General features: G+C 41.3%; 2 protein-coding genes across 2 annotated transcripts; one reads left to right on the plus strand and one right to left on the minus strand.

The window, feature by feature from the left end:
- Window positions 1-1,913: 1,913 nt before the first annotated feature.
- On the plus strand, window positions 1,914-4,950 carry LOC120025178 (origin recognition complex subunit 6-like). The gene is made up of 7 exons (XM_038969630.1): window positions 1,914-2,043; window positions 2,196-2,322; window positions 2,454-2,617; window positions 2,793-2,882; window positions 2,972-3,081; window positions 3,556-3,642; window positions 3,791-4,950. The coding sequence occupies exons 1-7, from the start codon at window positions 1,979-1,981 to the stop codon at window positions 3,916-3,918; spliced, it is 771 nt and encodes a 256-aa protein (XP_038825558.1). The 5' UTR covers window positions 1,914-1,978; the 3' UTR covers window positions 3,919-4,950.
- On the minus strand, window positions 3,971-24,479 carry LOC120025069 (myosin light chain kinase 3-like). Its single transcript, XM_038969505.1, has 13 exons — window positions 23,827-24,479; window positions 16,837-16,930; window positions 14,805-15,102; window positions 13,522-14,072; window positions 13,234-13,339; window positions 12,234-12,327; window positions 8,923-9,032; window positions 8,560-8,701; window positions 8,367-8,437; window positions 7,998-8,126; window positions 6,762-6,914; window positions 5,758-5,893; window positions 3,971-5,619 (listed from the first exon to the last, which is right to left on the minus strand). Exons 1-13 carry the CDS (start codon window positions 24,370-24,372, stop codon window positions 5,539-5,541), a joined length of 2,511 nt encoding a protein of 836 aa, XP_038825433.1. The 5' UTR covers window positions 24,373-24,479; the 3' UTR covers window positions 3,971-5,538.

The raw sequence follows: 24,479 nt of genomic DNA on the forward strand, positions 1-24,479 counted from the left end.
TAACCAAGGCCGAAGGTATCTCTAGACTAACATATGGCGCTCTATCTTTATATCTTGACAGTAAAATAAGCAAGGAGATAGACCAGATGCTTTTCAACTTTCTTTGGAGAAACCGTACCCATTACATTAGGAAAACTGTTGTAATGAACACTTATGAGAATGGTGGACTGAATTTTCTGGACTTTACTACTTTAAATAATACTTTTAAGATCAATTGGATAAAACAATTCCTAAGAAGACCCACTTCTATCTGGAATTCTATTCCTCATCATGTCTTCTCTACTTTTGGTGGCCTTAACTTCATGTTGTTTTGCAATTATAATATTGACAAAATTCCAGTGAAAATTTCTGCTTTTCATCGGCAGGTTTTCTTGTCATGGTCCTTAATTTATAAACACAATTTTTCTCCACACAGATATTATATATGGAATAATCGGGATATATTGTATAAAAATACTTATTGGTTCCGAAATAATATTCTATTGGTGAGCCAACTGGTAAATGCAGAGGGTCTTTTACTCAGTTCTAAGGAATTCTTATCACTTTACAAGGTCCCTGTAACACCTAAAGATTTTGCAATTGTTTTAGACGCCATTCCCTCAGGTGTTGCTCTGTTATTCAGGAACGTGTCAAGACCTGTCCCTCAGAGCCTACCTTCTATTGACCCTGTTGACTCATCAGTAGGAAAGATTTGTTTCTCTTTTGGTCCATTCAACAACAGAGCGATACGAACCTTGTTTCAGCAGGATGTTGTATCTATACCTTATGTCATGCCTTATTGGAATGGATTTATTGATAATATCTGTTGGAAAAAAGTTTGGATGTTGCCACACACATACCTACTTGTTAACAAAATTAAGGAAGTTTCCTTTAAAATTATTCATAAATATTATCCTGCCAACCACTATATGAAGAAGTTTAAGGACAACATCAACTCAAATTGCTCCTTTTGTAATTGTAATGGATGTGAAATGGCTAGCTAGTTAGCGGTGGTGCGCGCTAATAGCGTTTCAATTGGTTACGTCACTCGCTTTGAGACCGTGTAGTAGTGGTTCCCCTTGCTCTGCAAGTGTCGCGGCCTTTGTGGAGCGATGGGTAACGATGCTTCGTGGGTGACTGTTGTTGATGTGTGCAGAGGGTCCCTGGTTCGCGTCCGGGGCGAGGGGACGGACTAAAGTAATACTGTTACATAATGACCACCCAGAAACAGTGTTGCAGCTTTTTTGGCATTGTATTCATGTAAGAAAACTGTGGCAAGACATCAGTAGGTTAATAATTGAACACATTTATGAATATTTTACACTATTGTGGAGAGATGTACTGCTTGGATTCTTTACATACGATAGAAATAAGCTGAAACATTTTTATGTAATTAATTTCATTATTCTTTTGGCCAAATTTCATATAAACGAATGTAAATTTACAAACAAAAAAACATTTTCTTACCCTACAAAAAGAAATTGAACTGTATTTTAAGACAGTTAAATACTCTACTAACAAAAAAGCTGTTAGAATTGTATGTATGTCCCTTAAGGTCCTTGTGTAATTGTAATGTGATATTGTACCCCCTAGCTCGATTGTCCATTGTATATAATCTATATATACTTGTGTTCCCTTATGTACTTTCTGTATTGATTTGCTGTTAATACAAATAAATAAATAAACAATTTTAAAAAATGGGGGAAAATTGAAAAAAATAAATAAAATAATAAAATACAATGTGATATATGCAAATATATTGTGATGAGAAATGTTGATGCTCAATTCTCTTTGTAAAAAAAATTGTTGTTCTTTTCAGCAACAAGTACGCAAACAGACGTTGTATCGTCATAGCCAATAGAATGTCGAAAGATGGCTGGTAGGCGTCGGCCAATTTTGCCGCGAACGTCCGGCACGTTTTTGTGTCTGACTACTCGACTGGAGTACTTTGTTTTTTATTCTCTCGTTGGCAGTCACGAACATTTGTTATTTACCGGAAATGGAAAAAGAAATGTTTACTAAACTTGCATCTAAAATGGGTATAACCTCTGCAAGAATTCTACGGTGAGTCTGTAAAAATATCAGATTAGCTAGCTAGTATACTTGAGACGAGACCATAGTTCAAAGCTAACGTTAGCTAGGTAACCTGCTTGCCAACAGCTGTTATTATTTTGTTTCTTGATAACGTTTCCTAAACTCTGTTTGCATCTATACAGTCAAGCAGAGGAGTACATGCGGTTATCCCTGGTTAGATGCACAGGACTCGGAAATACTACGGGTACAAGCAAAGCAATAATTTGTCTCGAGTTGGCAGCAACATCAATGAAGCTACCCCTGGACAAGGTACGTTTTTTTTTTTTCCATTTAGCTTTGTGATGACAATGCACCTCGCCTATTAATCAAATAACTAAATACCCTGGTATTGCTCCGCTAACGTGCTCTATGAAAACTGGCTTTGTGCTATGTTTCTTCAGGAATATACCGTCAAATTATCCGGGTTGAACAAGAAGCAGTATCAAAGCACTCTGAAGGCCATAGAATGCATGCTTGGCCTTGAGTTTCACCTGGGACTCCGAGACCTTGCTGTTCAGTTTGGGTGCATGGATGCAGTCAAAGTAGCAACCCAAATACTAGAACGGTGAGAACTTGAAGAGTAGCCTACATCTGGCCAACACAACTATTCTATAAATCTTTTGGAAGCTACTATATTAAGCAAGTCTTCTTTCCTGAGCAAGACACAGTCCCAAATATCGTATAAGTTGGTCAATGTAAATATGTTAATTTATTAAGATTAACCCATGTTTGTGTTCCAGGTATGAAGCAAGCCTTCCTGCTGCTCAGCAGAAAGATGTGGACCTGTCAAAACCAGTCTTCACTACAGCTGCTTTGAACGCTGCATGCAAGTGAGTGTTACTGTGTTCTGTTTCTCCATAAACCATTCGACCTGATGATTAATGAAACCTAATCACTATCCCCATGGACATCTCTCCAGATGCTTGAAGATCAAAGTGGACAGGAAGCTGGTAGCATCATCTGGTGTTAAAAAGGGAATCTTTGACAGGCTGTGCACCCAGCTCCAGAAACTGGGACAGGACATCTGCAGTAAGTCTGCTGTCAAATGATAAAGTGGTTTGGCTAACATATGGTGGGAAATGGGTGAAAGCCCAGGAAGGGCCTTTGGATTTAAAAACGTACTTTCGAGCCACAATGTTCTGTTAACTAACGATACCTTTTTCTGTGACATACGCTTCAGAAAGCTGGTGTATGAATTATTGTGGCCATTTGTACTTTTGCTCCGGGTGTGTAGATTTTTACTTTACTGGGTGAAAAGAGAATGTTGGTCATTCCTCTCTCTCCTTGTTGTTGTGGTTACAAGGGAGAGAGTGGATGTTCTATTTTAGGACAGAAAACTTGATTGGATGTCCCTATCGCGGCATACAACATGCCTATTACAAGCAATCTCGGAATGTCGTGGCTGAAATCAGTGCTGGCAGTAGGTAGAGTGAGTTCAGGTATGGTCCTCTCAGGTATGATCTTTAAGTATCTATTGATTGATTTATTTATTTTTCCTATTAGAAGAAGCCACTCCACTGAAGAATCCAGTTAAAATGTCACAGAAAAGACAGAGAACACTAATGGAAAGTATTGAACAAAAAGAGGAAGGTAAATGTGACAATAATAACCATACCAAATTCCTGATTATGTCCTTAGAAGTTTGGAACTCTTAATCTTTGCTGTTGTGCAGAGTTAAAACAGTGTTGGAGGGAATATTTTGTGCAGTCTATCAAGGCCTTTTCCTCCTCCATTTCAGAGGAAGATCTGCCAATGTCTCAAAAGAAGCTGAAAGAGGACTCTGAGGAGAGTGCAACAGAGGATTACGAAGAGTGGAAGCGAAGAATCTTGGAAAATGCCCTTAAAGCCAAACAAGCCAATGCATGAAAGTTCATTTGAAATTCATTGCTGTTTATTTTTTAAGAAACAGTGTCCTGGCTGAGCTGACTAAGGGGAAAGGTTCTCACGAGCTTAGGCATGTGGTCAGTGAAAATGCTGTATACAGTGCTGAGTAGTGAGGCTGGAAAGTTGTTTTCTTTGAATGCTAATGAGCAGGTACAAGTCTGCTAAGGAAGCACACACTAGCTCCATATCTGAGTTACTTCAGTTTTTGGAGAAGGTTAACTGAAACTGTGTTTTTTAGTGTTTATTTTGTCTTTTATCGTTTATTGTTTCAACCATGGTTATTTTATGCAATAAGCAAGCATGATAGTTTGTATTCATACAGTACATTGACTTGTCTGCCCCTCAGTGGCCGTGTATGAGATTTACTCTTAAGAGAATTCTGCTGTGCTGTTGCTCGTTTGTGTTGGATTTGTACAGTTTTAAGATGAACATGCTGTGGTGTTTTAAAACGGCTATCTACAATTTCCCTCATTTTGTAAAATCACAATTTATGGTGGATTATAGACAGTCTTACCAGTTGGCAGCTGGCATTATCAACTGTTTTTATTTAGACCACATTGAGTACCACAGTATGAGTCAAATGGTTCTAATTGTTTTAAATTTTTCCATCTGGGATTTTAGAAATACTTAATATAAGTTCTGTGTTTCATGTAGGCTGACCCCGGCGTGACGTTTTGATAACCGCACAAATCTCTCTCGGACAAGGTAACATATCAATAATTAGCTTTGAGAAAATTGGGGTGAATATATTGATTAAAACTCACCTTGTCCGAGAGAATTACACAGCTATCAAAACGGCACGCGAAGGTAAACCTACACCAAACAAAATTAATTAGAATTTGTCAAATTCACGATGTGAAAAATGAATGGCGGGAAAAACCATTGTAAACATTTTTGTGTTTATGGGCGTTATGACGTTTCTACTGTGTTGGACTATTGACAATAGTAGAAGTCGGTGTCCTTTTGTGGCTTCACTTATTTTAATAAATTAACATTTATAGTCATATTGAGTTATTCTTGCTGAGTTCAAGTGGAGGTGGGGACACTGTCACAAAATAATGCTATATGGGAACACCGTACTGTCAGGTTGTGTAGCATGCAAACAAGTAGCCCATTCAAAGCCTTCATAGAAGGAAAGATTGACAAGACAAGGTCATCTGTGTGATTGTGAAGAGTCACTTACCATATTCAATTAACCCAAAAAAAAGAAAGCCTTGTGAATAATGTGTCATTGTGATGTCAACTTGATGTACATTCAGTAAAGCAGTTCAAACATATGTCAGTAAATAAACAATTACACCTAAGGAAGTAGCAGGCAACCTGCTTGAAGCGCACTGTGAGCCCCGGATAATTGAGTAATCACTAACATCACCCACAGGAAGACTGCACGAAGTTGTGCACTGTACCGTATAAAAAGTGATTAGAATACTACAGTACATTTCAATAAATGTCCATCCTTGCAATTTGCGTACCAATGCCAGACACTATTGCAGATCACGTCCTGTTCTGTTGCCTCAGTCCAACTAGCATAAATGGCAGGAATGCCTGCCATGGAGGTGCAGCACGACAGCAATACACACGAGGCACAACTACTCAGTCTTCTCACTGCTGTACAGTGTTTATGGGATGATTCTGGCGAAACCTCTTCAGCCTGTTGGCTGCAGCAACCACATAGAAGTGTTTCTGCAAGGAAGTAGAATAATTGAAATTAGATCACTTTCTTATAAAGATTTTATTCAGACAATTCACTGTAACACAGATGCAATGTGTAGACTTATGATGGGATGCATGGGAACATGCGTAAATGGCTTCAGTTCTCACCTTCCACTGTTTATGAGCGGCCAGGTAGCGCTGGAGCTTGACTTGGGACTTGAGCCGCACCTGGTGCAATTTGGCTTTATCCTCCAGATTGTTCAGCCAGGCATGCTTCATGCAGCCAGTTGCACTGAGTCGACTGCTACAATACCGACCCAGGATAGGGGTATCAATACACACAGGTCTACAGCCCAAATGGACATTCATCAAGAGACTTGGTTGACTATAGTTTTACACTATGTGGTACAACTCCCAAAACTTGACAACTTCCAAAACCGTATTTCCCCTTTCTGTTTTTAAACTGAGTTTTCAATGCCACTGCCATTATGGGGTGAAAACATTCTCCGTAACCCATGCCTCATCTAATGCTGGTAGCCTATCATGAAATAGCTGCTGCTAACAGCAGAGATGTACCCATTCCGTGGAAAGAAAAGTAGCCTACAGAGGGAGGCTAATGATGAGCCCACTATGATCCTTTTCACCATGGCTGATAGTGGGTGTGGGAGTGAATAACACACAACTAAGTGCCCTGATTAGCAATGACCAGATCATTAACGGTGACACAGCATAGAAAGAACAACAAGGTGCCTGTTGCCATCTGCAATACGGGCTGCCGTTGTTTCCTGCCAGCTGACCACTCAGTGAACAGTCCAGTGTGGGAGCACACACAACTCACTCAGGCCCTGGCAGTGTAGTTTGCATTTAAATGTGACTCAAATGTGCTACTTTCTATTGACCTTCTATATCCTGTTTACTCAACTCATTTGGATTTCATGGCACATATTCAAATAACCCATTTCGGCAAATGGGAAAATGAACCATCAACAGTCTGATTGTGATTCAGTGGCAATGAGGTGCATTCAGTTGGAATATTCCTGCCTTAGGCAAACAATAGGCCTTTTCATTTTACTAAATGAGATGGTGCTACGGCCATGATTGAGTGGAGAGGACAAAGAGGGAGAAACAATATAGATGAATAGAAAATGAATTGTAAGGAAGATATGAAATACCATTTAGTTGGAATCAGCAGTCTGGTAACAAAGTCCTTAGCCTCCTCTGTGACATTCTCGAATGCCTCTGAATCAAAATCCCAGTTGGCGTGAAGGATATTGTTCATAGTCTCTGCATCGTTGTCCCCCAGGAATGGAGACAGTCCACTCAGACTAATAAAACAGGGAGATATTCTGGGTCAGTTACATTTTCATACAGTCCTTCTATACACTGACTCATTAGAAAGACAGAGCAGTCATCAAAGTCATGATGCCAGGTATGTAAATACAAAGTTTTAGAATATGAATCTTAGACCCATACCACACTTCAACACAAAGACTGTGGGCAATGGTTACGAAGGAGCAGATGTGTGTGCCACGTTCCAGAGAAATTGAAACAAAACACAATCACATGCTGATGCTTACTCTAAATAGAATAGAATAATTCAATTAGCACCATGGAGCCCTGGGTAGTGCTAGGTATTCAGGCAAGCTGGCGAGCATAGAGTGGGACAGCCACACATTCTTATTTTGGGCGAACCCTCCTAAATCTCCTTGGACATCTGTCAGGTTATTAGCAATAATTGAATCTGCCGGGTCCTGAGAATAACAGACGGCCATTGGGATGCACACAGTTCATTCAGGGCCATGGTTGATGCTGACAGGCAATGTTGCGAGGGGGCAGCAGTGGATATGAATTTAGTCATAGCTGAACAGTGTGCTTGTGTGAGTGACAAGAGACAAATGTGCATTTATAGATGGATTGCAAGCATGTTTCCAGTGGCTAGGATACCATTGGTTGACCCTTTACAACAGATCAGATCCTCATGTTACACAAGAGGAGGCTGGTGGAAGGAGCTATAGGAGGACAGGCTCATTGTAATGGCTGCAATGGAATTCATGGAATGGAGTCAATCATGTGGTTTCCACATGTTTGATGTGTTTGATATTGTTCCATTTATTCCACTCCAGCCATTACAATGATCCCATCTTCCTATAGCCCCTCCCACCAGCCTCCACTGTGTTACAAGGTATGATTGATGCTGCTGCCTTGCAGAGGTGTGTGGTGGGTATATTTGTCAAGCGGAGGTGTTTCTCTCTCTCTGTGTCTGTGTCTGTGTCTGTGTCTGTGTGTGTGTGTGTGTGTGTGTGTGTGTGTGTGTGTGTGTGTGTGTGTGTGTGTGTGTGTGTGTGTGTGTGTGTGTGTGTGTGTGTGTGTGTGTGTGTGTGTGTTTGTGTGTGTGTGTGGATACTCACAGCATATAAGTAATGACTCCCACACTCCACATGTCCGTTGGGAATGAGACAAAGTCGTAGTTGACCACCTCAGGAGCCAGAAATTCTGGGGTGCCAAAATTGACCTTTAGTTTCTCTCTGGGTCTGTACCTGAGGGGGGACAAGCACATTTGAACTATGGGAACATAAAGATCTCACGTCTTCATGGGTGGAGACTCAGAGTTACAGGGACGGCCAACTTTTTACCAAGCTGTCTACTGGGTGACTGTTACCATGACTACCTCATTGGCTACTCAATTGAGAATGATGGGAAAGGGGGATGTCAATAGATGAGATTTGTAGATTAAAACAGTTATTGTCACTGAATGGAGATAATACTGAGAAACATACTTTCTGGCCAGACCAAAGTCTATTATCTTGATCTGGTTCCCTGTGGAGTTGACACAAAGAATGTTCTCTGGCTGAGAGGAAATAAGGAGAGCATGTAAGAATCCTCACACCAGGGTGATATGTAATATAATTGAAATCCATGTCAAACTAACAAGTCTTGCAATATATTCTATGTATCGTATAAGATGTTTACCTTGAGGTCTAAATGGAGAATATATTGCTGATGGAGGTACTGTACCCCCTCACAGATCTGTTTCATAAACACGATGGCATCCAGCTCTGTCAGCTGGTAGTTCTCGTCAACGATCCGGTCAAACAACTCACCACCGTCCACACTGCAAAGACAGGGAGCTGGTCAGTGCTGGAAAAGTGATATTGTGCTACTGTGCAAGAAGTAAAGAAGAGCTGAGGAAATTGAGTGGCATAGGGGTTAATTCCACTAAAACAATGCTTTATAGCCTGGAACAGTGTTTGCCGTACCCACATGAAATGCAGATAGGCGGTGCTATTAGAGATGCAATTTCTAAATACTGGCTTCATGAGAATAATGACTTACTACTCCATAATAAGCGTAAGGTTTGTCCGTGACTCAAAGGCATCATAAAGCTGAATCAGATTCACATGGTTAAGTTGGTTCATCACTCCTATTTCATTCTTCACTTCCTCCTTTGTTACCCAGTGGGAGGAAGGACAGAGAGAGAGAGAGAGAGAGAGAATAAGGAAATAAGAGAAGAGAGAGCAGGAAGTCACTCAACCTCAGCAAAAGGAAAATCACAATCTATCACATTTCCTGATTCTCGAGAAAAAAAAAGAATCGAACCACTCTGGAGGGTGCTTATACCCATACCAATTGTACGTATAAGACACTATACCTTAAACATATTCATTGAACAATGTATTATGCAAACCTGGGTTCAAAACAATGATGTATACAAACCCTGGATTGCTGATGCTATTTATTGGCCAGTGAGAGGCTTTGAAGCCACCGGTCGGCCATATTGGCACTCCCCAGTAGGCACAGTCCTCCATACGAATGAACGGAATTCTACAGTATTTCAATTAAATGTTCAAGGTCAAAATTACATGTATTTAAGTATTTTTGCTGTTGTAGTGGGGACAGTAACATTAGTAATCTAAAAAAATTATACTATGATTTAAAGGTATACATTAAGGTGTATGTAATAGAATAAATGTGGCAAAAACAAATGTACACATTAATAAATGCATTTCTATAGCTTCCAAAATATTTTTTACAATGGTGGAGGAGTGACAAAATGGGGGCATGGTGGCTTCAACACAGCGCCCCCTATCTGTCATCTAATAATGTGGCCCCAGTAAACTACTTATATAGAAATGATTAGAAAATATTTTCAAATAATTTCCTATAAATAGTCTACTATTTAAAAGTATTTTCAAATACTTCTTTCCAAATACATTATTTCAAATACCTAACCGACCTGGGCTAAATGCATGGGAGTGTATTTGAGTCAGTGTATTTGACTATTGTCAAATACATGCAAATGTATTTCCAAACACATTCCAATATTAAAATACTTGTCTTTTACAATAAATATTTCTAAAAGACAAGTATTTTAATTTGAAAGTAATTGAAATACCCTAAAAAGATATAATATTATATGATATTCCAGTAAGAAACAAATTAAACGTGGATATTTCTGATATGTAGGAGTACATAAGAGCCATTTGCCATTCTGTTCATACAGAATTTAATTACCTCTGAACAAAATGCGTACATCACATATTGGACAAGAGAAACATCGTACTTTGCTCAGTGGATGATTGATTAAGAAATGCATTATTAATCACAAATTCAATATCAGCTTTCTGTACCAGCTTTCTGTTGTACTCATTCAAAGGCAAGGTCAGAAAAAAAACCAAAGTTGCATCGTTAAAAAAGTTCTTATAAAGAGAGTGTGATGATTAGCAGGTGTAATAGGATGTGAAATTAATCTTGACGGGAGCCGTGATGGATTTTGGGTAAGGTCATTTTGGGTAAGGTGCATGCTGTGTGCGTTCTCAGCGAGTGTGTGTCTGTGAGTGTCAAAGAGAAATGGAAAGAGTAAGAATAGAAAATGTAAATATGTGTAAAAATATGCAGAAATCAATCTGCCATTTCCTGGAAATATCTTTTCAATAACCAAAAATATAGTTTTTTCAGCTGTTTGAAGCTGGTGTACAGATCCGAAATTAAAAGACGCAAAAATGAAACTTACCAACGGGAAGCATAGAAATAGTGCACATAGAACAGATCTACCGCTTCTTATGCCGGGTGTACAGTACACGACTTTCAAAATCCAAACATCGCTGAACCTCTCACATTAAACAATCGTCTTTCCTGTGGTTATTTGTCTTGCTTGCCAATCTGGCACAGACGGGGTGTCACACACTACAAGTTTCTTCACTTGGTCATGAGGATTCTCCACACCACCACGCTGTCTCGTGAAAACAATGACGTGATGATTAGATTGTTAACGTAGCTAGAACGAGCTGCGGCTCAAAGCAGCCTCATAAAAGTTTCCAGTCAGACATTCACGCTTGCCATACAGAGTTGAAATTTGTAGCCAACATTTTGAATTGAATAACATTGCTTCTGAACTTCATAGCTGTAACGATTTGACACTTTTGCTTTGGTCAAAGGCAAGTACAAATGCATATCACCCTGCATCCCACTGCTGGCTTGCCTCTGAAGCTAAGCAGGGTTGGTCATGTTCGGTCCCTGGACGGGATACCAGATACTCCTGGAAGTGGTGTTGGAGGGCCTGAAGGAGGCACTCTTTCCTCTGGTCTACAAAAATATCCCAGGGCAGTGATTGGGAACATTGCCCTGTATAGGGTGCCCTCTTTCGGATAGGACATTAAACGGGTGTCCTGACTCTCTGTGGTCACTAAAGATCCCATGGCACTTACCGTAAAAGTAGGGGTGTTAACCCCGGTGTCCTGGCTAAATTCCCAATCTGGCCCTCATACTATCATGGCCACCTAATCATCCCCAGCCTCCAATTGGCTCATTCATCCCCCTTCCTCTCCCCTGTAACCATTCCCCGGGTTGTTGCTGTAAATGAGACTGTGTTCTCAGTCAATTTACCTGGTAAAATAAATAAAATACTAGTGGTAGGCATGGCTCCTGCTCGAGAGTCTACACATCCTGGGTGATGCAAAACAACGTCATCATCTCACTGGCTTCTTCTCTGGCGAGCTCTCATTGACCTATTACTGACCACCGTTCTCAAAAGTTGTCGTTGCACATCTCACACAACAAGAGCGTCGCAGATTTTGTGCCGATAAAATCAAACGGGTTTGAAAATATCGGGACGTCTGGGACTGCTCAAAGATTAGATCGGTAGCCCTCAGATTGTTCCTCTGACCCACTCACATTAAATTAGTTGGTGACGGCTGCGGTCCCTGAATAGGCAACGACATGGGGATTTTGTCTCTGATCTCAAAAACTTGTCTGGGATAGCTAAATCAGGGCCCAAATCGTGTAGTGTACCCACGGCTTTAAACATTTCAATGAAAATAACAGATCTATAACTCAGAATTCTATGTGAATTTGGTCGGGTCACCCAAAAAGTTAGATTTTGCAGCTTTAACTTTGTTGCGTAGTAAAAATATTTTGAGATAGAGAGAGAGCTAGTATGTGTGTGTGTGTGTGTGTGTGTGTGTGTGCGCGTGCGTGTTTGTACGCGTGAGTATCTCTTTAAGCTGCGGCTAGAGAATTGCTCACATAGAACCTCATAAATATACTTGACAGGAACATAGAGAGAGGTCAGGGTGGGTGGTGAAAGGTTGGAGTCAGAGAGAGGAGGGGTATAAAGACCACAGGTCTGTTGTTGTATATCCACTTACTCTCTCCCTCATTCCCTTTACTTTGATCAACTTCGCCGCGAGGATTAGGCCCGACGACAATTCTGCACACTTATAGACCTGCCCAAAACGTCCCCTGTGGAAACAAGGGCACTTATGAGTATATAGATACTTTACATACATGCTAAAAAGACAGGTGAGAACACAAATATTTGTTCATAGACATTGATGAACAAACATACACCCTAGCCCTAGAGTCTCAACGCGGTATTCTCGGAATCCGTGCTTCAGGTTATGTAGAACCTTTAAAATGCTAGAACTCAAGGCTACATACACCCTGACAAAGGAACCAAAGAGCACAGACCCACAAGCAGTCAACCTTGAGGGGTATCCTTTGCGTTGACCTCTGTCAGGGCTTTGCAGACATACTCCAAGGACCTGTTTTACTCCTCTGGTTTCATTGGAAGTACATCATCATCCGCCACACATGGAGAGTTTACAAAGCCAACTTCTTTATGTAGCGAGAGAGCGCCTCTACTCTACATGGACCATGGAGATTTTAAAAAAGCCCCTATGCAAATGGGAACTCAACACCTGCCCAAAATAAACCCTGTCCATGACAAGCATAAAAGAAGCCAGTGCTTATTTGCAGACGCTGTTGGGGATTAGCCATGTCTGTGTTGCCAGTTGTTCAGCTCTGCTGCTGATACGTACTCTCTCTCCCTGCTTTGCCCGTCGCCTGCTATCATGCTATGATGCACAGTCTGTCAGTCTGCTAACCCTGTTTATCTGCTAATGCTGCGCCTGGTTACCGCTGCTGCAGCAAACGGCTCCTCTTGTGTTCTCTACATCGATATTGTCAGCCAACATCATTGGGTAGACCTGACAGTGTATTTATAACAGTAAAGTAACAGTTGGCAACCCTCACTTTCAGTAAGTATGTTGTGTTTGGGAGGTAACAATAATGGGAATAATATATGCAGCACCACAGTCTTTGTGTACGGTAAACACATTCTCGTTGCCCTTAAGAATTAGGACTTACCCTCCGAGAACCTCGTTAGGCTTTACAGCGTAATAAGAGCCCATCGGGACTTGCTTGGCACTCACAATGCGGTGCTCAAAGGGAGCGGGCAAGGGTGGGCAGTCATCTGGAAAAGAAGAGCACCAGAGCATGATTTATTATATGCTTGGTGGTATGGGTAATGATCTGTGGACTTATTGGAGGGTTGACAGACCATGAGGAACAAATTTCATACTGCATTTCACCCAGTAAGATATCGTTGTGCAATCCATATTGTGCTGAAAATGACATTGATATTGCCCTTCTTACCTATGACCAATTGTTGTGCATTCAGGGCTGCCCCCTGTACAGTTGCTGTAGGGTTTTTAACAACTAAAGAGGGAGTTGGCTGAGGGATAACTGGTTCTGCAGAGTCTGTCATTGTCTCAGACTCTGGTTGAGGTGGAACAGGTTTGTGCTGCTCTGTGGCCGCCACAGTCTCAGGCTGGACCTGAGGGACCATCGTTACTGGCTCTGGCTCCGGTTTGGTGACCACATCCAGTGGGCTTGTTAGCGCACTGCTGTACGGTGTTGGTGGTGTTACAATGATAACTGGCTCCTGAGGACTGACCGCAGCCTTTGTAAAGTCCTCTCCTGGGAGAGTGTCCTCCTTGGAAGGAAGAGGGAGACTTTCAGCGGCTTTCTCCGGGGGTTGCCCTGGCGGTTTCTCCGGCGGTTGCTCCAGCGGTTGCTCCTCAGTGGTGGAGGTAGGTGGCTGAGATGCAGTGGGTTCTGGATCTTGTGGAACCTCTGTCTCCTTGACGTTGATGTACTGACTGTCTAACTCACTGCCCACCGAAATCAAGGTCACATCAGGAGTCCTAGCAACACAGTAACATTACAAAACAGTCAATGTTTGAACAATGCACAGACCTATACTTTTTCTTCATTAATGAAACAGAATATACATGTAACTAATGAAAACAAGGTGACAGCAATATATTAGATTACATTTTAGATTGTGTTTATTAGTCACATATACAGGGATGCAGATGTAATTGCAGGGTACAGTGAAAATATTATGCTCCGGGTTCCAACACTGCAGGTCAAAATATGGATAGTAACAATAAAAGTTATAGGCTATGAGTAGAGACAGATGTTGATTCTCATGTTAAGTACCCCCATTCTTGAAATGCCACTTAGTAGGCATGTAAAAATTGGCAACAACAGAAGAACTCTTTGATGTTCTGTATTCCCTTTAGCATGTACCTCATGTTGCTCACCCTACTCAGAGTGAGAGCCCACTGCCACTTGAAAACCTTTCGCTGGAGACATGAAAAGGCAGCAGTGGGGTTTAGCCTGAGGAGAATTGATCATATCCCCTCGTGCTTTCACATTTCTAGCTGAAAGTGTAGGTCAGTGAGTGCAGGTGCTTTGTTATATTTTCGATGACAATTGACGTCAACTCAACAGCTCCACCTGTCACACTTTTCATAACCCTGTTGGGAGTAATGGTGCTGCTATTTGTTGACAAAAATAGCACTTAATAAAAAGAGTGAATGCACATTGGAATTCTGGCATTTTATTTTGGTTATGAATCAGTGACAGCCTACCTCCTCAGCTCAGAAAGCACTTCGATGGTGACCTCCACCTGAGCTACGACCACATCAGAGGCGAAGGTCTGGACTCTGGTGGGCTCTCTGCTCTTTAAGGTGACCTCTTTGGGCTTGCGAGAGCCTTTACTACCCCAATCACTATTGGTAGATGGGAATAAGGCCTCGTCGACTGCAGGGCCCTCTGTGAGAGCTTCTGATAACCCGCAGGGATCATGCTCAGGAGAATTTGGGACTTCCACTCCATGGTCTGTGGCCTTCGCTTCCTTTACAGGGAGGTCTACCACCGGCTGGTCACCTGTGGGAGAACAGCAATAGATGTACAAGAAGGAATTAGGTCAAATAATCAATAATTTGCCTATGGAATCCCTACCCACTCACATTAACTTTGCAGAAAACATCCAGGCAGTTGTCAGTAACTGGTCAACATTGACTGAAAGAACCTTAAAATGCATTTCATGTAAGAAATGTGCTATACAGTACCAGTCAAAAGCTTGGACACACCTACTCATTCAAGGGTTTTTCTTTATTTTTACTATTTTGCACATTGTAGAATAATAGTGAAGACATCAAAACTATGAAATAACACATATGGAATCATGTAGTAACCAAAAAAGTGTTCAACAAATCAAAACATATATTAGATGTCAGATTCTTCAAAGTAGCCACCCTTTGCCTTGATGACAGCTTTGCACACTCTTGGCATTCTCTCAACCAGCTCACGAGGAATGCTTTTCCAACAGTCTTGAAGGAGTTCTCATATATATTGCGCACTTGTTGGCTGCTTTTCCTTCACTCTGCGGTCCAACTCATCCCAAACCATCTCAATTGGGTTGAGGTCGGGTGATTGTGGAGGCCAGGTCATTTGATGCAGCACTCCATCACTCTCCTTCTTGGTCAAATAGCCCTTACACAGCCTGGAGGTGTGTTTTGGGTCATTATCCTATTGAAAAACAAGTGATAGTCCCACTAAGCACAAACCAGATGGGATGGCATATTGCTGCAGATTTATTCTAAATAAATCACCGAAAGTGTCACCAGCAAAGCACCCACACACAATCACACCTCCTCCTCCATGCTTCACGGTGGGAACCACACATGCAGATATAATCCGTTCACCTACTCTGCGTCTCACAAAAACACGTCGGTTGGAATCAAAAATCTCAAATTTGGACCCATCAGACCAAAGGACAGATTTCCACCGGTCTAATGTCCATCGCTCGTGTTTTTTGGCCCAAGCAAGTCTCTTATTCTTATTGGTGTCCTTTAGTAGTGTTTTCTATGCAGAAATTGAACCATGAATGCCTGATTCACGCAGTCTCCTCTGAACAGTTGATGTTGAGATGTGTCTGTTACTTGAACTCTGTGAAGCATGTTTTTGTGCTGCAATCTGAGGTGCAGTTAATTGCCGATTTCTGAGGCTGGTAACTCTATTGAACTTATCCTCTGCCGCAGAGGTAACTCTGGGTCTTCCTTTCCTGTGTCGGTCCTCATGAGAGCCAGTTTCATCATAGCGCTTGATGGTTTTTGCGACTGCACTTGAAGTTCTTGAAATTTTCCAGAATTACTGACCTTCATGTCTAATAGTAATGATGGACTGTCATTTCTCTTTGCTTATTTGAGCTGTTCTTGCCATAATATGGACTTGGTCTTTAACAAACAAGGCACACCTGTTCATTTAAATGCATTCCAAATGCAAGCTGGTTGAGAGAATGCAAGAGTGTGAAAAGCTGTCATCAAGGCAAAGGGTGACTACTTTGAAGAATCTCAAATATATTTTGATTAGTTTAACACTTTTTTGGTTACTACATGATTCCATATGTGTTATTTCATAGTTTTGATGTCCTCACTATTATTCTACAATGTAGAAAATAGTAAAAATAAAGAAAAACCCTGGAATGAGTAGGTGTGTCTAAACTTTTGACTGGTACTGTATAAATAATGTTTGATTGATTGATTGATTGATTGAAAAACATTAACTGAAAAATATGTATCAATGCCAACAGATAACACAGAGACAAGTCCAGCTTACTTGTGGCGATTTGTAAGCCCTCCTCCTGGACCTGAGTCCCCTGGTCGCAAAGAGTGACTTTAGGCTTTATGCTGCTATCTTCTGATTTAGTTTTCTGAGGGAAGAGAACATCCTTCATATATATTGTTTCTTACTACTTCCTCACAATCAGGTTTATCAATCATTCTACCACCAATGTGGTATAGTAGCTCAATTCCAGGAGTATGTATGATATCAAGTTTGAACAAGAAACCACATATAGCAAACAGGAGAAATAAAAAAGTTAAAGGCTGAAATATCTTATCTAAATGTTTGTTCACATCCACTCATCACCAGATTGCCAATACTTCAGGCATGGACTTGAGGCATGGAGAATGATTGAGGCATGGTCTTTTTAGTATTAATGATGAACTGGTGTGACATATTTCAAATGACAACACATAACTGATAACAGATGCCTACTGGGCCGACTCAGCTGGACTCTGTTATTAGTTTACTCTAAGCCATGAGTAACTGGGAGATGCCAGCAGTGGATCTGGCCTGGAAGTACACCACAGGGTCATAGCATGGGTGGGCAAGAAGCAATACCTTACTGGCTCTCATTAGAGTCCATCTGTCTGCCTAACGCTATCAGACTATTTACTAACACTAAATTAAACTACACTATCTGCAACCCAAAAATATCTACATTTCAATCTATTAATCACATGTATTTAATAAAGCCCTTTTCACACCAGCAGTCACAACGTTTTTTTACAGATACCAAGCCTCAAACCCCTAAGAGCAAGCAATGCAGAGGCAAAAGCACAGTAGTTAGTAACCCTTGACTGTCAGTTCCATTTCATGACACATAAGAATCATTGGACGAAGGCGTCTTCTGTTGGGGGATTTTTGTTCAGATCCACGACCTTATCTTTCATATAGTAATCTTCCAAAAACAGAAGGTTAAATTGATACGCACCTTTATAGGGTTAGGGTTCCCACATGGCCATATTAGGTTTCAGTGCTTGTTTACGGAAAACAGACGGTAGACAAGAGTGGACTCCCTGTGCTAATTAGCTAGCTGCATCTTCGAACAGCTGAGTGTAAACGGAAGACAGACGCCACAAACATGTTGTCACTGAAAAATAATGTTGGCTGCAACTGTGTTAATACAGGTTAAAACAGTGTACAGTAAGTGTGTATTTTGAAGTGATGTGAAAGTAGAGGATTTATGTTTCTAGAACTTTACCAAAATAGAGACTCGATTCATGTTTAGATGGAGTATTCGGCTGTTTTGGATTCCAGAGCCAATTCACCCTTTAAACAGAGCATGGAAGGTCCTTGGACAAAGGAGTAAAGTTAGGCTCCTTTAGTCCAATATTGGGCTAAGTGGCTCCTCTTCTGGCTGTACCAGGTAGAGATTTAAGAGTACTTGTGTGGCCATTAAGTCACACATTGTTTTACAAGACTTATATTGGTGCTATATCTGAGTGTTTAACACCTTTTCTGTCTTCGGAGTTGGTCATTTTAGGGGATTTGAATCTGAATTGGCTATCCCTGGCCTCAATGCATATGCATTGATTTTAAATTCACTCAATTGATCTCAAAACCCACATGTCTAAATGTGAAAAATCCTGTTTACTCCTCCTTGATTGATTTAATTCTTACTAACCGGCATAAATATTTGTCTAGCGGAGTATTTACATATGATATCAGTGATCATTGTCCCATAATATGTATTAAAGGTTACGAAACAGCAAAATACTCATTCTCATTTAATTAAGAAGACACATTTTAAAAAGTTTTCTCCTCAAGGATTTTTACATGACATGTTCTACTTTGATGTAGCCACCATCTCTTGTATTCCTTTTTTTTTTTTTTTTTTTTTTTTTTTTTTTATCCCATTTTCTCCCCAATTTTCGTGGTATCCAATCGCTAGTAATTACTACCTTGTCTCATCGCTACAACTCCCGTACGGGCTCGGGAGAGACGAAGGTCGAAAGCCATGCGTCCTCCGAAGCACAACCCAACCAGCCGTACTGCTTCTTAACACAGCGCGCCTCCAACCCGGAAGCCAGCCGCACCAATGTGTCGGAGGAAACACCGTGTACCTGGCCCCCTTGGTTGGCGCGCACTGCGCCCGGCCCGCCACAGGAGTCGCTGGAGCGCGATGAGACAAGGATATCCCTACCGGCCAAACCCTCCCTAACCCGGACGACGCTATGCCAATTGTGCGTCGCCCCACGGACCTCCCGGTCGCGGCCGGCTGCGACAGAGCCTGGGCGCGAACCCAGAGACTCTGGTGGCGCAGTTAGCACTGCGATGCAGTGCCCTAGACCACTGCGCCACCCGGGAGGCCCCATCTCTTGTATTCCTAACCCTGAGTTGGCTCTAGAAAAAGTATCCTCTGAATGTATTCCTCTGGCACAGTGGTTCCCAAACTTTTTATAGTCCCGTATCCCTTCAAACATTCAACCTCCAGCTGCGTACCCCCTCTAGCACCAGGGTCAGCGCACTCTCAAATGTTGTTTTTTGCCATGATTGTAAGCCTGCCACACACACACTATACAATACATTTTTTAAACTTAAGAATGAGTATGAGTTTTTGTCACAACCCGGCTTGGGCACAAATAGTTAGATAATAATCAATAATTTTGCTCTTTCTTTAACCATATTACATATAAAACCTTACTTGTTCATCGAAAATGGTGAAAAACTCACCACAGGTTAATGAGAAGGGTGTGCTTGAAAGGATGCACTTAACTCCGCAATGTTGGGTTGTATTGGAGAGTCTCAGTCTTAAATCATTTTCCACACACAGTCTTGTGCCTGTATTTAGTTTTCATGCTAGTGAGGGCTGAGAATCCACTCTCACATAGGTACGTGGTTGCAAAGGGCATCAGTGTCTTAGCGTGATTTGCCAAGGCAGGATACTCTGAACGCAGCCCAATCCAGAAATCTGTCAGTAGCTTCTGATTAAATTCAATTTTCACAGAACCGCTTGTTGTAATTTCGATGAGGCTCTCTTGTTCAGATATCGGTAAGTGGACTGGAGGCAGGGCATGAAAGGGATAACGAATCCAGTTGTTTGTGTCATCCGTTTCGGGAAAGTACCTGCGTAATTGCACACCCAACTCACTCAAGTGCTTCGCTATATCACATTTGACATTGTCCGTAAGCTTGAGTTCATTTGCACACAAAAAATCATACAATGATAGAAAGACCTGTGTGTTGTCCTTGTTAATGCAGACAGAGAAGAGCTCCAACTTCTTAATCATAGCTTTAATTTTGTCCCGCACATTGAATATAGTTGTGGAGAGTCCCTGTAATCCTAGATTCAGATCATTCAGGCGAGAAAAAACATCACCCAGATAGGCCAGTCATGTGAGAAACTCGTCATCATGCAAGCGGCCAGACAAGTGAAAATTATGGTCAGTAAAGAAAACATTAAGCTCGTCTCTCAATTTTAAAAAACGTGTCAATACTTTGCCCCTTGATAACCAGCGCATTTCTGTATGTTGTAAAAGCGTTACATGCTCGCTGCCCATATCATTACATAGTGCAGAAAATACACGAGAGTTCAAAGACCTTGCTTTAACAAAGTTAACCATTTTCACTGTAGTGTCCAAAATGCCTTTCAAGCTGTCAGGCATTCCCTTGGCAGCAAGAGCCTCTCGGTGGATGCTGCAGTGTACCCAAGTGGCGTCGGGAGCAACTGCTTGCACGCGCGTTACCACTCCACTATGTCTCCCTGTCATGGCATTTGCGCCATCAGTTCAGATACCAACATGAGCAGTAGCTACGTTTGTCTACATACAGACCATTAGTGGAATTCCCGTGAGAGAGTAACGGTTAATGTGATTGGATGTAAATTATTTGACTAGGCTACCTGTATTTGACATTGTGTTGTTATTTCGCTGAACACTAGCCGGTTTAATTTTATTTTTGTCAGTGAAACGATGCTACTCAGGCAAGAAAAAAAACTCGCCCAAATGTATAATCCCGTTGGAAAATATTAATAGACTGTTTGAAAATGTGAAGAAGAAAAAAAAAAAGAAAAAAAAACCCCGAAATGTTTTATTTTATTTATTTTTGAAAATGTGAATGACATTTTTATTTGGCGTACCCCCGACGCGCATTGCGCGTACCACCCCCAGTTCGGGAATACCTGCTCTGGCAGATAAACATGCCCCTTTTAAACAATTCAGATTCAAAGATAGATCTAACTCTTGGTTTTCTTCTGAGCGATCTCAGCTCATTCAGGTGAGAAATCAGGCCTGGGCCTGACTCTGTAGTGGACTGGCAATCTTTGAGACAATTGAGAAACAGATACTATCTTGATTAAGAAAGTTTAGTCAAGCTACTTTCTAAGCTCTATCTCTGACTCTGCTGGTGATCATTTTACATTTTGGAAAACAGTAAATGCACCGAAGCGTACAAATTCCTCTTCATCCCTGCCTAAACAAGTTCTGTCTGACTCTGGCATCATAACTGTGAAGAATGGGATAAATTATGCTTTTAGTCCTAATTTTATTTTGGCAGGATTTTTATTTTAGAGAAATGGTGGTTTAACTAACCCTGGTCAGTCAATCGACTGCTCTTCCCTTCGCCAGCCTCTAGCTCCACTGAGGCTAATATGCTTGATCCATTTTTGCTGCAGCTCTCTGCCGCCTTGATAGCTGAATAATTAACCCAGATTTTTTACCGGACTGTTATATCTGGTACTATCCCCAAGGTTTGGAAGACAGCCCATGTACTCCCTCTTCACAAAGATGGCCTTATTTCTAAACGTTCTTGTCCAGCTAAAATATCAGCTGAGATCTTTCTTATCTTTGAAATGCATTCTAAATGTACATCAGTCAGGTTTTAGACCAGGTAATAGCACTATCTCTGCTGCATCCCTAGTTATAAATGATGTGATTAACTGTATGAAAAAAAGGCAACATTGTGCTGCCCTCTTCATTGACATGTCAAAGGCTTTCGATACTGTTGATCACTCACTGCTAATTCAGAGGCTTTCTTCAATTGGCCTAGACCAGGCTGCATGTAACTGGTTAATAAATTACTTGACAGATAGAACTCAATGTGTATCTACTGATGGTGTTAAATCAAAATAATATGAAAGGTGTCCCGCAGGGATCTGGGCCCTGTATTTTTTTACTGTTTACATTAACAATATTGACTTGTTTGTAAAAAATTGTAACGTGCACTTGTATGACGATGATACTTTTGTCCCCATGGTTGATCAGGCTCTACCTGAACTATAGTCTGCATTCCTTGTATTACAGAAACACTTTATTGACCTGAAATTAGTATTGCAGGTAAAACTAAGTATATATTGTTTACATTTATGTCATTTAGCAGACACACGAGTGCATACATTTTTTTTGTGGTCCCCCATGGGAATCAAACCCACAACACAGGCATTGCAAATACCATTCTCTACCAACTGAGCCACACAGGAGGATGGATACTCGCTGGAGTCGAGAGCATAAAAATAACGATTTAAGCATGTGCACTTTTGATGGTGTCCATATTGATCGTGTCCCGGCTTATACATATCTGGGCATTTGGATAGATGAAAAGCTGTCTTTTAAAAAGAATATTGATTAGTTAGTTAAGAAGCTGAGAATAAAAATGGGCTTCTATAGAAATACTTCCTGGCTCTTGCTAATTAGTAGAAAGCAGATTATTCAGTCGACGTTCCTATCGGTCCTAGACTATGGCGACATCATCTATGTCAGGGGTGGGCAATTTGCTAGGGATGTAGAAAAAGTGTGACACCAATCAGGCCCTCGAGGACTGGAGTTCCCCACCCCGGATCTATATGAACGCAACTGCCACTTCATTAGAGCCGTTAGATGCAGTTTATCATTACAGGCAACACTTTTAGTACTCATCACTCCATTCTCTACCAGAAAGTTGGTTGGACCTCTTTGATATCACGTAGGTTGATACATTGCTGTTTTAATGTATAAAGCCCTTTTACAAAAAGTCCCACTGGAGCTAACATCTTTACTAAACTTTAGACATGCGAGTTACCACATCCAGTCTCAGGGATGGTTAACTCTGGAAATTCCTTTCCAGTTAAGTTAAGTAAATCAGCTTTTAGTTTTCTTGCACCTTATTTGTGGATCAATCTTCTAAATGTTCTTTAAATGTAATGTTTGGATGCCTCTAGGACAATTCAGAAAGCTGATTGAGGACCTTATTACTGATGAATGTGTTTGTTTTCTATTACCATGTTTTCATTTTTGCATTTTGTATTTTTATTTTGTAGTGTGTATTTTCTGTCATTTCTATAATTCAGTACTCATCTGTAAAAGAGACCTTGGTCTCAGTACGACTCCCTTATAAAATAAAGGGTCAATAAATAAATAGAGATCCTATTGAATTACTATTCTAATTCCTAATTCTATGTTCAAATGAATAGATGACCAGCATTTGGTTCCATCTGCCTTCTAATAGTTTGTTAGTAGGCTACTTTATGTTGTAGCAAACATAAGTATTTAATGTCAAGATTATCAAGATGCCAGTGATGAGAACCTCATTTTGATATGAATCAGAAAATAGATTCTTCATACATTACAATCCAGATGTTTTACCCGATATTGTCATGAGCTGGGGGGAAAGCATACAGTCAGTGGGAAAAATCCCTCTCACTTCAGTTTCACTTTGGATTTTATGCTAGCAAACAGCCTTATCTTGACAGTAACATTACTGAAACAGCTCGCATTCTTTCCCAACAACTGAAGAAACATTTTAGAGACAGTCAGACAGTGACACAGATCGCCAGGTTAAGTGACTTTGCACAAGGCTACTATAGTAGCAACACAGAATGCACTGCGTTCTTTACAATTATTAAATTAAGTGGGTAAGGGTGAACCGGAGTCATGGCTCACAAAATAAATGAAAGCAGATGTTAATACCAAAACTCAAAATAACTCAAACATTTTTAAGCACCTAAGGACATCACATTTAATGAAATGGCAAAGATGTGCCAGCCCGCTTCAGCATGAGCTCACTGACCTCCTCCTCCTCTTGGATGTACAGTAGGCCCTGTTTCCTCCAGGGTACGATGCCTTTCAAGATGAACTCCACTATCTTGGAGCTTCGGAAGACTTCCCCCACATATCCCCAGAGCTTGTCCATGGCCGAAACCGAGCTCTCTATTCCCTCAATCTTTTCCCGTTGCCATTTACCCTGCTGCTGCAGGTTCTTCAGCAGTGCCACAGTCTCGCCACACAGTACCTTGACCTCCGAGAACAAGGAAGGGTCCCCTCCACCTCCACGAGAGTCCCTGTCCCTGTCCTTTCTGAGCTGGGCCAGGTCCTTCTCCAGCGTCCCCATGCCCTGGCACACCATGTCCAGCCTCCTGAGGACCTCTGTCTGGCTGCAGGCTATCTGCTCCACCTTCACCTCCAGCTGATTCAGCTTGACCTCCATGCCTCCCAGGCTGTTCAGCAGGCTGTTAGTTGGCTTTTTCATTGCTCCAGAAGGGGCCCCAGCATTGTCCAATTTACCCCCCTCGTACATCTTGGCAATGCAGGTGGCCAATGTCTCCGGTTTACTCATAGTTCCAAGGAATTCCACACAGCGGGGAACAAGTGTCAGGTGAGACAAAGGAAGCTGTGCTAATCCACCTTGTTCCAAGCTGCATTGGATCTATTTTAGTTGAAGCT

Source organism: Salvelinus namaycush, chromosome 30 (genome assembly GCF_016432855.1).
Source record: "Salvelinus namaycush isolate Seneca chromosome 30, SaNama_1.0, whole genome shotgun sequence".
NCBI lineage: Eukaryota > Metazoa > Chordata > Actinopteri > Salmoniformes > Salmonidae > Salvelinus > Salvelinus namaycush.

Excerpts from the sequence above, each read along its gene's own strand:
- LOC120025178 (XM_038969630.1), top strand. The coding sequence starts at position 1,979 with ATGGAAAAAGAAATGTTTACTAAACTTGCATCTAAAATGGGTATAACC. Across the intron at positions 2,618-2,792 it reads GCAACCCAAATACTAGAACG|GTATGAAGCAAGCCTTCCTG; the intron begins GTGAGAACTTGA and ends TTTGTGTTCCAG. Across the intron at positions 3,643-3,790 it reads TATTGAACAAAAAGAGGAAG|AGGAAGATCTGCCAATGTCT; the intron begins GTAAATGTGACA and ends CCTCCATTTCAG.
- LOC120025069 (XM_038969505.1), bottom strand. The coding sequence starts at position 24,372 with ATGAGTAAACCGGAGACATTGGCCACCTGCATTGCCAAGATGTACGAG. Across the intron at positions 16,931-23,826 it reads ACATCCAAGAGGAGGAGGAG|AAAACTAAATCAGAAGATAG; the intron begins GTCAGTGAGCTC and ends CTCTTCCCTCAG. Across the intron at positions 5,620-5,757 it reads CCGCTCATAAACAGTGGAAG|AAACACTTCTATGTGGTTGC; the intron begins GTGAGAACTGAA and ends ACTTCCTTGCAG.